Here is a 12,375-nt window from a genome sequence, read left to right as displayed (position 1 = left end):
GTAAACATCAATACGGAAAAAAAAGAAGAAAGCCCTTAAAGGTGAAGGCTTACTACATATGTGTTGCCCCGTTTCAGCATTGTAGTGTGGTCAAATAAAAAAGAAAAGAAAAAGCAAACAAATAAGTTAAACCATATCATGGGAAAAATTACAATCCATAAGGACAGCCAGTCACGCTAGGTGTTAGTGTTAGTCACCAGCAGTTGGTGGCAGAATACATTCACTATACAGCTCCCAGGCTGAGCTCTGGCGTGAGCGCTATACTGTGCAGCTATTGCATCATGTTATGCCACCCCAAAGCAATGTTGCAAACAAATATAACTTTCTCACTTTTTAAGCATTTAGTCATATAAACATTATAATACACTATACAAATAATCCCAATATTTTGAAATACAACTGGCCAGGGAAAAAAATAAAACAAAGCTGTACATTAATTAAGACATTGCTGTAGTCATGAATCATACAAGTTAACTGTCATATGTTCAATTCCCTGTCCCTCGCACTCTTTGATAGGTTTCTGTGGTCGCGCCATCGCGGACTCCTGCATGGATGAAAAACACTACATGAGGGCGAATTGATCCCTATATGACGGCGAATTGACCCTTACATGTGGACGAAAAGTCTTGTGGGCGAAAAATCTTGTGGACGAATTGACTTGTGGGCGAATTGGCATGTGGGCGAAATGATCGTAAACCTTTTCTAAGGTTATTTATGGCAGGGTCTCTCAAACTTTATGGTATCATTGTTGGTCTCACGCCAGGGGAGGAGCCTAGCCAGGGATGGCGGCTGAAGGGGCGGAGCCTGTATGTACTGCCAGTGGTACCGACTGGAGGACAGTACTTCCCGCCAGGCCAGCCGGTGCTGAAACAGTGAAACATGTAGTGAAAACTGAATTTCGATACTCGTCCTTACAGCGGAGTACACAAGGTTGAGCGCTGCTAACTTTGGTGCGTAGAAAGCAGGCAGACACAGGTGGATGAGTCGGGTATTGGCGGGCAGGAGGGATCAAGTAAGGCGGCAGGTGCAAGACGGCAGGCGGGCAGGCAGGCAGCCAATGGGAGAGTGGGTGGCGCACCGCGCCCCGCTCTTAACCAATGAGCGGTGCGCGGAGGCCACCGGGCCACGTGATCACGTCGCGTCTCAGTGTGTTGTGTTTACCTTTATGGTGTACACGTGCTTCTCGCTCTTGGTGCCCTTTCAAGTATGTACTGGATTATTAAGCCCTCCACTCTATCCAGCGCCATCCACATAAGCGACTCAGACATCCATCGTTAGGTAATGTATCCAACTATGATTGTGTCGATGAATAATGACAGGTTGTGCCATGTCAATGAATAATGACAGGTATACACAGGTAGACGACTCCTGGAAACGATTTACAGTCACTCCGGCCCCTAGTTCCACCGGCCCTCAGTCACTGCGGCCCCCAACCCTAGTAACTCCGGCCTACCACCCTAGTCACCCCGGCCTACCACCCTGGTCACTCCGGCCCACTAATTGTACTATGTAATCTAGAAAGGAATATAGTAACAGGCTTTCTCTTTTATTAAATGATTACGTAGTAGAGTCATACATATACACAATAACTACAACTAACTTAATCCAAATATGTATGCATGTAAATTACACATAAAAATGGATAAATAATATTACTGAAACCACAATAAAATAAATGAATGCATACAACCAATAGAAATGCCCAAACAAGGCTCACCACACCCTGCCCACAACAATATGGGAGCGCTGACTGGTTTCATCGTGATGTAAACAACACCTCGCCTCCGTAGTTCAAAAGCTTTTTGATAATTATATAGTAACAAATTAGTTTTGACTTCTCTTTACTTTTTAATTACATTGCCATTAACATTACATAAAACACAATAAATATAGTACGATATAATAATTCTAGTACAATGTCAGTATCATATATATATATATATATATATATATATATATATATATATATATATATATATATATATATATATATATATATATATTATAACTCGTGTGAAAAAAATCAAGTAGCCTATACTGATACTAAAATATAATATATCTGTATACAAAAGTATGCTTCTAAGTAAAAAAAAAAAAAAAAAAAAAATTAGGCAGTCTACTGATACTAAAATATATCTGTATACTAAAGTATGCGTCTAAGTAAAAAAAAAAAAAAAAAAAAAAAAAATCAGGCAGTCTACTGGTACTAAAATATATGTATATGTATACAAAAGTATGCGTCTAAGTAAAAAACACACTCGATCATATTGCAAACTAAACACTAGGTCCACTTAGCCTGGAACATGCTTTTAATAATTGGTCAGTGGTAAGGTCATGCTGTTCATACTTGTTCCATAATGCAAATATTCGTCCTTGTAGAGATCGGTATTTTCGTCTCTGACAACAAATAGTTTGCCGTCCTTGACCAGACGCACCTGAACCTGTACATTTTTGGCTGCTTTGAAGAGTAGTAATAGTGTCGATCCATGTGGTCTGCAGTACCTCAGGGGGCAATGAAGCTGACTTACGATCTAATGGACCAAAGTTCGATACCCGCTGATCAGGAAGTAATTTTTGGTTTTGAAACCCGAAACTATTACACGTGTAAGAGAGAGAGAGAGAGAGAGAGAGAGAGACTATATGAAGAACGACTTTCTTTGAAAGAATGAGGCGGACCATGCGTGGGTAATCCTATTGCGCAATGCCAGGAAGCCATGGTGAAACACACACACACACGTGCGTGCAGCCAGGGAGGCCGGAGTGACCTGGGTCGAACGGAAGGGAGGCCGGAGTGACCAGGGCCGGAAAAACTAGTGGCCGAAGTGACCAGGGCCGGAAAAACTAGTGGCCGAAGTGACCAGGGCCGGAGTAGCGAGGGGCCGGAGTGACTTGCTTCGCTGGAAACGGCCAATTGAAACCTGTGACTATAGCTATTACACATACTTATTTGCTTTGGAGAATTTTGCCTGTTAGCGGCACAGCCGAACTGGGCTTCCACTGGCTCCCGTGCCCTTCTCAATCCTTAACCCTGGACTTTGTGTTATGTTTATGAAGGTGCACATGTTCTGGTGGGAGTGAGGGTATTCTGGTGTTGGAGATTCGTCTGGTATCCCACTGAGCCACTTGTCCAGTCTCCTCTTAAAGCACTCCACTGTGATGTTTGTCAAATCTTTACTCTTCATCGATCCATACTTAATTTCTGACATATTACTATTAATTAAACTCACGAAGTGATTCTCTAAAAAATAGTCCATAGATTTTTCTTCTAATTATGGTCTTAATTCATTTACAAATTATATGAGTCACACTAACTAGTCCATAATTTTGTGGGTCCTTTCAACCCCCTTTCTTGTGTAGTGCCATAGTATTTGCAGTCTTCCAATCCTGGGACAATTTCCACTGTTTTATTGATAAATCAGATATGGTTTGTAATGGACACACTGTTTTGTTATTCACCTCTTTGATTATCTTAGGGTGAAAACTTTCTGGGCCTAATGCCTTGTCCCTTTTTATATCATCAATAGCGAGTTTAACATCTTCACAATTGAAATGTATTTGTGCCAGCATGGAAACATCCTTCTCCTGCATGCTTGGTATTTTTCCTTCAGTTTCCGTAGGGAACACTGTAATGCCTTTATTACAGCCGTAACATAATAAACACCCAACATTTTGATAGTTTTGGAGGAAAAAAAATCAAAGAATTTATTTTTTTATATTATTTTTGGTTAAAAATTATACCATGCCATGTATAGTGACAATTCCCTATGGTCCAGTTTGATCTGTAATCTGATAACTAAGGAAATCCACTTTGGTTTTTTGTGGGTTTTTGGATTTATTTATTTTTTTCAGGGGAACCCGTATAACAAAATTTGTCACTTCATAAAGCTTTCTGTTGATATATAATACTCTCAGGTTGTGCTTTTTTAATGTGCTGCTCAGAGTTAACCTTAAATGTCTCAAAAGTACTGTAATGGCATGTTAGTCCCTGTCACATGTATATATTACAGTACAGCGGGATCATGTGTGCCCTGAAGCGCATGCACGTGTTGGCCCCAGCCAGTACTCAACATTTACACTGCTGAACACTGCCACCTACAGCCAACACTCAACATTCACACTGCTGAACACTGCCACCTACAGCCAACACTCAACATTCACACTTCTGAACACTGCCACCTACAGCCAACACTCAACATTCACACTGCTGAACACTGCCACCTACAGCCAACACTCAACATTCACACTGCTGAACACTGCCACCTACAGCCAACACTCAACATTCACACTGCTGAACACTGCCACCTACAGCCAACACTCAACATTCACACTGCCACCTACAGCCAACACTCAACATTCACACTGCTGAACACTGCCACCTACAGCCAACACTCAACATTTACAATTGCAGAACACTATGACACTTTCTTCTAACCTAACCTGAAGCCAAATCTGTGAGTGTACAACTTTCCAGAGTGACATCAGTTTGTAAGGAAGCAGTGTGATGCATCTGACATCCACAGAGAAGAGGCAACTTTCCAAAAATGTATAACAAAATAGAAAAAGATAAGATAAATTAATCGAGAATTGCATGAGGTGCCTTGTGTCCTGGCTTCTTCCTTCCTAACATGGCAGTGGGCACCCGCTCCACCTGCAATGAAGCAGCCCGTTTCTGTAGCCCTGCAGCCACTCTGTGAGAATTACCGTCACTGGTTCCATCTTGCCACAAACAATTCATCAAGATGCAAAACCTGATCAGTATCATTAACCACTTCAGTACTGGGATGCATTTTTACCTTGAGGTTTGGGTATGATTAGACCATTTTATTGACATTAGGAAAGGTCTCTGGGAGTCGAAAGGTTAATGGCCACAGTCTTCACTATTTTAGTCGCCATACAAGTAAGTCTCTGAAGCTGTATAGAATCACCAAATAATAAGCAGAATAAATATGAAAATGCATTCTGGTACTGAAGGGGTTAAAAGAAACAGAACATAAGACATCAAAATTCAGTACAAAAGTAATTCTAAACAAAAAAGTGTTGAAGGAAGACTTCAAACATTACCAGACAATAAGGAAAGATTGAAGTAGTTAAGACACTCACTTTTTCAAAAGTACACTGACAATACAAGTGTGAGAGGGAAGAGCAGGAGCCTGAAGTAAAAATAACCTGATTTTTTTTTCCTAATAATGGAGAAAACAAGAGAATTCATTTGATATGGAAAGAACCCAAATATGCTCACCTAATGCCAAACTGACCTCATAGATCATGGAAATAATTTTAAAAGCTAATCATAACTTTTAACAAGCCTTGTCTCAAAGTAAAAGATTTCTTCGCCTTCCAGATATATCTCATTATAGTATAATGCATCAGTGATTATGCATTCACTTCAATCAAACAAAAACTAACAAATAAAAGTTACCAGTAAAGATTTAATGATGCACAAATTTCTAAATACACTATTGCATTACAATTCTGAAACACCACATAATACTTCAGTAAGAGACATGGCAGTGTGTCATGTGGGAGGAAACAAGACATTTTCCCAATGTGGCGGTGCTCACTCCAGTAATTTTCATATGCATAGAAATTTTAGTCATAGTGTAGTGTTGGGGATAATTATTATTATTTTTTTTTGTTGTTAGAAATTAAGAATCATAGTTGTAAGCGGGGCGACACACGTGGTCGCATGTATACATACCTACAGGTGTATAACCAACGCATTTCAGAGGAAGAGAGAGTAGCCAGTTCATGAATTAAAAGCCTTAAATTTACTCGCTATATTATCTAAATTGTTTGGGAAATTTTCACTCTAGAAGTAAAGGGAGAACTGAGCTGTTCAGAAAAGTGTCTTTCAATAACGTAATTTTATTAGTAATGTTAATCAAATTCTCTGTAATTATTCCGCACCAATCCTATTGTGACGTCTGCTGACAATTTTGAAAGTCCTCTGAGAGACGTTGGAAGGAGGTTCTCACGGGCTAGTTCCTCCCCTTTCTCCAACCAAACAGGTCAGTGCTCTCCCCCCGCTCTCGTAAAAATTTAGCGTAACTTTTATAATTACATATTAAATTGCTTATAATCATATCATTTAATTACTTACAGTCCCTCCCCAAGCAGAGACGACTACTCTCTCTCCCATTGGTTACATGTGTGTATGTGTGTGTTTTTTTTTTATTTTTGATAGATTATGTAGAAGGAAAACGAGATTATTGATAGGGCGGCAGTGTAAGGTGAAGCGAAGGGGGGAGGATCGTCACCCACCATGGTACATCCTCCCCCACCATTTCTCCTCATGGTGTAACTAGGCCTACAATTAAGTATTTTTGTTTGAGAAAGTGGCACCATGTGCTACACTTCTCTCCGTTAATCGTACATGGCGGTCTCAAAGACGAGTAATGTTCCAGTGTTTCTTTCTGTGAGCCGAAATGCCGCAGCACTGTACTAGGCTGTATAGTGATTATATTTTGTAATTTTGTCCTTTGTGTACTTATTTTCTTGTGAGTGTGAGTTTTGCAGTCAATGTTAAGTCAAAATTAAATTAAAAACCAGTGCCTGATAACAGCAGTTTTGCTACCATTTTATGTCAAAATAAAATTTTAAAAACTCAGTCTTTCCTTTATTCATTGAAAGTTTATTGAATTTAATTTATTTTAATTTTTCATTACCCCCCTGCATTACAATAGTTTTACAGGCCACTTCCCTTTCAACAAAATGCTAGAAAAAATGTTACATAACACAAATCTGCAATAAGTAATCTAATCAGTGTAGAGAGAGCAGGAGCTTCTGGTCCTCTTCACTCTCTTTGTTGTCCTTTCCCTGGGTGGCTCAAGATCTAAAAGTGTTCTGCAAGAGAAGTACTCGCAGAGAGGCTGGAAAATGTGGCAAATAACAGGAACACTCCATGCCTGACCCAAGAGTTTCTGTCTCTCTTTCAGTGTCAAGTTACCATTGTCTGTATAGTGTGGAGGCAATCCAAAGATCTGAAAGGAAGTTTTCCATAAAAAGTTTCACGTCAGAGATAAGATATAAGCTTACATATTCAAATTTAGTGACATACAAAATACTGTTATGGAATCTTAAGAAGATCAGATGCATACCTTTTCTATCTCTGTGATCCAGAGCACATCATCTTGGTTGTCCATCCTGACTGCCAGGTGTCCTCTGTATCTTGTCTGGAGAGAGTTTGATTGTGTGGTAATGCAGTTTACCTTATCCACTGCAGCTTTCCGGCCAGGAACCTGCCAGACATTGAGGCAACAGTGAGCTCAGCTGCACATCACCGAGTGAATGCATTGAACAATGGAAATTGTTTTTCCCATATTTAGAAAAGAAAATCCAGGCAAATGGGGAATGAAAATGATAGAATTAGCACCTCTTTTTGCAGTTATGGGATGGCATTCCAGAAAGAAGCTAATGGCATGCCTCAAATGATCTGTAGTTACTGTTTGGGGCACTACCTCAAGAAATACTAGTCTGGTACATGCATAGATAAATACTTCATTCATTATTGCTATTCAAGGAAAAAGAGACCAAATCAGTGAATGCATCAATTCAATATTAAAATCATCTTGTATCCATTTTCTACATGGTCAATTCATTCAGTACTTCTTTTTATGATGTATAAGTAATTTAGTTTAATTAATTTATTCAGGTATTTAGACTACACCTTTTCCTGGCCAGTGCTATGCCCTCTGCAACATTAAGCTTTCAGCTTTTTAAGGATCTGAGAGCCAAGAAATGAAAGCTGAATTTATGCCATAAAAGGGATCAGTGGTTGTCATTAGCTGCTGTCAGTCTTTTCAGTGGAAGGCAGTTTGTGCACTCCTGCACAAAGGTAGTGGTTGTAACAATTGCAGCGGGACGGGTCTGTCAGTCTTGGAGATGGAGTCTGTCTGTGGGAGAGTGTTGACCAGGAACTTTATGAAAGTAACTCTTGTTGGTGAGGAGCAATATATGTAGATTATTATTTCTTTTTAAAGATGAAAAAGGAATACTTAGGAGAGGACAAAAAGTTGCAGCTGTAACAGGCCATGACTAACATGCTTTGTATAAAGTCAAGAGCATTTTGTGTAGCATAGCTGCCCAGGAGGGCCATGGAGAGACAAGATGGAGGGAGGGTGAGGCCAGAAGACACATACATGAGAGTTGTGATGTGAACAGCAGCATTGCCAATGCAATCAAGTGTGGAATGGGGGATGGAAAGTCCAAAAAGTACAAACAGAGACAGAGAGAACAACATACAGCTAGAGGGCTTCATGCTTACCACATTTCAACACAGCAATGTCGAGCTTAGCAGACACAGCAGCCAGTGACCAGCCCCAATGTCTGGTGGTCAGTATGGAGGGAGGGGGCGGGGCAGCTACCATGCTTTGTGGTCAGTGTGTTGGGTGGGGGGGGCAGCTGCCATGCTTAGCGGTCAGTGTGAGGGGTGGGGGGACAGCTGCCATGCTTAGCGGTCAGTGTGGGGGTGGGGGCAGCTGTCATGCTTGGTGGTCAGTGAGGGGCAGCTATCATGCTTGGTGGTCAGTGTGGGGGTGGGGGCAGCTGTAATGCTTGGTGGTCAGTGTGTTGGGTGGGGGCACCTGTCATGCTTGGTGGTCAGTGTGGGGGTGGGGGCAGCTGCCATGCTTGGTAGTCAGTGTGGGAGTTGGGGGCAGCTGTCATGCTTGGTGGTCAGTGTGGAGGGTGGGGGGGCAGCTGTCATGCTTGGTGGTCAGTGTGGGGAGTGGGGGACAGCTGTCATGCTTGGTGGTCAGTGTTGGGGGTGGGTGGGCAGCTGCCATGCTTGCTGGTCAGTGTGTGGGGAGTGGGAGGGCAGCTGCCATGCTTGGTGGTCAGTGTAGGGAGTGGGGAAGGCAGCTGTCATGCTTGGTGGTCAGTGTTGGGGTGGGGAGGGCAGCTGCCATGCTTGGTGGTCAGTGTGGGGTGTGGGGGGGTAGCTGCCATGCTTGGTGGTCAGTGTGGAGGGTGGGGGCAGCTGCCATGCTTGGTGGTCAGTGTGGGGTGGGGAGGCAGCTGCCATGCTTGCTGGTCAGTGTGGGGTGTGGGGGCAGCTGCCATGCTTGGTGGTCAGTGTGGAGGGTGGGGCAGCTGCCATGCTTGCTGGTCAGTGTGTGGGAGTGGTGGCTGCCATGCTTGGTGGTCAGGAGTGGGGGGGCAGCTGCCATGCTTGGTGGTCAGTGTGGGGAGTGGGGAAGCTGCAGCTGTCATGCTTGGTGGTCAGTGTGGTCAGGGGTGGGGGCAGCTGCCATGCTTGGTGGTCAGTGTGGGGGTGGGGGCAGCTGCCATGCTTGGTGGTCAGTGTGGTGGGTGGGGAGCAGCTGCCATGTTTGGTGGTCAGTGTGGGGGTGGGGAGGCAGCTGTCATGTTTGGTGGTCAGTGTTGGGGTGGGGGCAGCTGCCATGCTTGGTGGTCAGTGTGGTCAGCTGCCATGCTTGGTGTCAGTGGGAGGGTGGGGGCAGCTGCCATGTTTGGTGGTCAGTGTGGGGAGTGGGGAGGCAGCTGTCATGCTTGGTGGTCAGTGTTGGGGTGGGGGCAGCTGCCATGCTTGCTGGTCAGTGTGTGGGGAGTGGGGGGGCAGCTGCCATGTTTGGTGGTCAGTATGGGGAGTGGGGAAGGCAGCTGTCATGCTTGGTGGTCAGTGTTGGGGGTGGGGGGCAGTTGCCATGCTTGGTGGTCAGTGTGGGGTGTGGGGGGGGCAGCTGCCATGCTTGGTGGTCAGTGTGGAGGGTGGGGGCAGCTGCCATGCTTCGTGGTCAGTGTGGGAGTGGGAATGCAGCTGTCATGCTTGGTGGTCAGTGTCGGGGTGGGGGCAGCTGCCATGCTTGGTGGTCAGTGTGGGGGTGGGGCAGCTGCCATGCTTGGTGGTCAGTGTGGGGAGTGGGGAGGCAGCTGTCATGCTTGGTGGTCAGTGTTGGGGTGGGGGCAGCTGCCATGCTTGGTGGTCAGTGTGGGGGTGGGAGGGGCAGCTGTCATGCTTGGTGGTCAGTGTGGGGAGTGGGGGCAGGTGCCATGCTTGGTGGTCAGTGTGGGGGTGGGGGCAGCTGCCATGCTTGGTGGTCAGTGTGGGGAGTGGGGAGGCAGCTGCCATGCTTGGTGGTCAGTGTGGACTGTGCGGGGGGGGCAGCTGTCATGCTTGGTGGTCAGTGTGGGGTGGGGGCAGCTGCCATGCTTGGTGGTCAGTGTGGGGTGTGGGGGCAGCTGCCATGCTTGGTGGTCAGTGTGGGGAGTGGGAGGCAGCTGCCATGCTTGGTGGTCAGTGTGGACGGTGGGGGTGCAGCTGTCATGCTTGGTGGTCAATGTGGAGGGTGGAGGGGCAGCTGTCATGTTTGTTGTTCAGTGTGGGGTAGCTGTCATGCTTGGTGGTTTGGGGGCAGCTGTCATGCTTGGTGGTCAGTGTGGAGGGAGGGGCAGCTGTCATGCTTGGTGGTCAGTCTGTTGGGTGGGGGCAGCTGTCATGCTTGGTGGTCAGTGTGGGGGTGAGGGGGTAGCTGTCAAGCTTGTTGGTCAGTGTTGTTGGTGGGGGCAGCTGCCATGCGTGATGGTCAGTGTGGGGAGTGGGAGGCAGCTGTCATGCTTGGTGGTCAGTGTTGGGGTGGGGAGGGCAGCTGCCATGCTTGGTGGTCAGTGTGGGGTGTGGGGGCAGCTGTCATGCTTGGTGGTCAGTGTGGAGGGTGGGGGCAGCTGCCATGCTTGGTGGTCAGTGTGGGGTGGTGGTCACAGGGGTGGGGGCAGCTGCCATGCTTGGTGGTCAGTGTGGGGTGGGGGGCAGCTGCCATGCTTGGTGGTCAGTGTGGAGGGTGGGGGGGCAGCTGCCATGCTTGGTGGTCAGTGTGGAGGGTGGGGGCAGCTGCCATGCTTGGTGGTCAGTGTGGGGAGTGGGAAGCAGCTGTCATGCTTGGTGGTCAGTGTTGGGGTGGGGGCAGCTGCCATGCTTGGTGGTCAGTGTGGAGGGTGGGGGAGCAGCTGCCATGTTTGGTGGTCAGTGTGGGGAGTGGGGGAGGCAGCTGTCATGCTTGGTGGTCAGTGTTGGGGTGGGGGCAGCTGCCATGCTTGCTGGTCAGTGTGGGAGTGGGGGCAGCTGCCATGCTTGGTGGTCAGTATGGGGAGTGGGGAAGGCAGCTGTCATGCTTGGTGGTCAGTGTTGGGGTGGGGGCAGCTGCCATGCTTGGTGGTCAGTGTGGGGTGTGGGGGCAGCTGCCATGCTTGGTGGTCAGTGTGGAGGGTGGGGGCAGCTGCCATGCTTCGTGGTCAGTGTGGGGAGTGGGGAATGCAGCTGTCATGCTTGGTGGTCAGTGTCTGGGGGTGGGGGCAGCTGCCATGCTTGGTGGTCAGTGTGGGGGTGGGGGCAGCTGCCATGCTTGGTGGTCAGTGTGGGGAGTGGGAGGCAGCTGCCATGCTTGGTGGTCAGTGTGGGGAGTGGGGGAGGCAGCTGCCATGCTTGGTGGTCAGTGTGGACTGTGCGGGAGGGGCAGCTGTCATGCTTGGTGGTCAGTGTGGGGTGTGGGGGCAGCTGCCATGCTTGGTGGTCAGTGTGGGGGTGGGGGCAGCTGCCATGCTTGGTGGTCAGTGTGGGGAGTGGGAGGCAGCTGCCATGCTTGGTGGTCAGTGTGGACGGTGGGGGTGCAGCTGTCATGCTTGGTGGTCAATGTGGAGGGTGGAGGGCAGCTGTCATGTTTGTTGTTCAGTGTGGGGGTGGGGGTAGCTGTCATGCTTGGTGGTTTGGGGGGCAGCTGTCATGCTTGGTGGTCAGTGTGGAGGGAGGGGCAGCTGTCATGCTTGGTGGTCAGTGTGGAGGGAGGGGCAGCTGTCATGCTTGGTGGTCAGTCTGTTGGGTGGGGGCAGCTGTCATGCTTGGTGGTCAGTGTGGGGATGAGGGGGGTAGCTGTCAAGCTTGTTGGTCAGTGTTGTTGGTGGGGGGGGCAGCTGCCATGCGTGATGGTCAGTGTGGGGAGTGGGAGGCAGCTGTCATGCTTGGTGGTCAGTGTTGGGGGTGGGGGGAGCAGCTGCCATGCTTGGTGGTCAGTGTGGACGGTGTGGGGGCAGCTGTCATGCTTGGTGGTCAGTGTGGTGAGTGGGGGAGCAGGTGCCATGCTTGGAGGTCAATGTGGGGGATGGGAGGGCAGCTGTCATGCTTAGTGGTCACAGGGGGTGGGGAGCAGCTGTCATGCTTGGTGGTCAGTGTGGGGGATGGGGGAGGCAGCTGTCATGCTTGGTGGTCAGTGTGGAGGGTGGGGGGGCAGCTGTCCTGCTTGGTGGTCAGTGTGGGGTTGGGGGCAGCTGTCATGTTTGGTGGTCAGTGTGGAGGGTGGGGGCACCTGTCATGCTTGGTGGTCAGTCTGTTGGGTGGGGGCAGCTGCCATGCTTGGTGGTCAG

General features: G+C 47.6%; 1 protein-coding gene across 1 annotated transcript in view; it reads right to left on the bottom strand.

The window, feature by feature from the left end:
* Nucleotides 1–6,513: 6,513 nt before the first annotated feature.
* The window catches only part of LOC123502831 (DNA (cytosine-5)-methyltransferase 3A-like), a gene marked incomplete in the record, with an annotated part of 93,572 nt that continues 87,710 nt past the window's right edge, over nucleotides 6,514–12,375 (bottom strand). The window contains 2 exon segments of the mRNA XM_045252104.1: nucleotides 6,514–6,980; nucleotides 7,098–7,238. Coding sequence (XP_045108039.1) covers nucleotides 6,756–6,980; nucleotides 7,098–7,238 — 366 coding nt within the window.

The sequence above is a fragment of the Portunus trituberculatus genome, chromosome 12 (assembly GCF_017591435.1).
Source record: "Portunus trituberculatus isolate SZX2019 chromosome 12, ASM1759143v1, whole genome shotgun sequence".
Classification (NCBI taxonomy): domain Eukaryota; kingdom Metazoa; phylum Arthropoda; class Malacostraca; order Decapoda; family Portunidae; genus Portunus; species Portunus trituberculatus.
The sequence above is the reverse complement of the archived record's forward strand: the minus strand, read 5'-3'. Positions and strand labels throughout refer to the sequence as shown.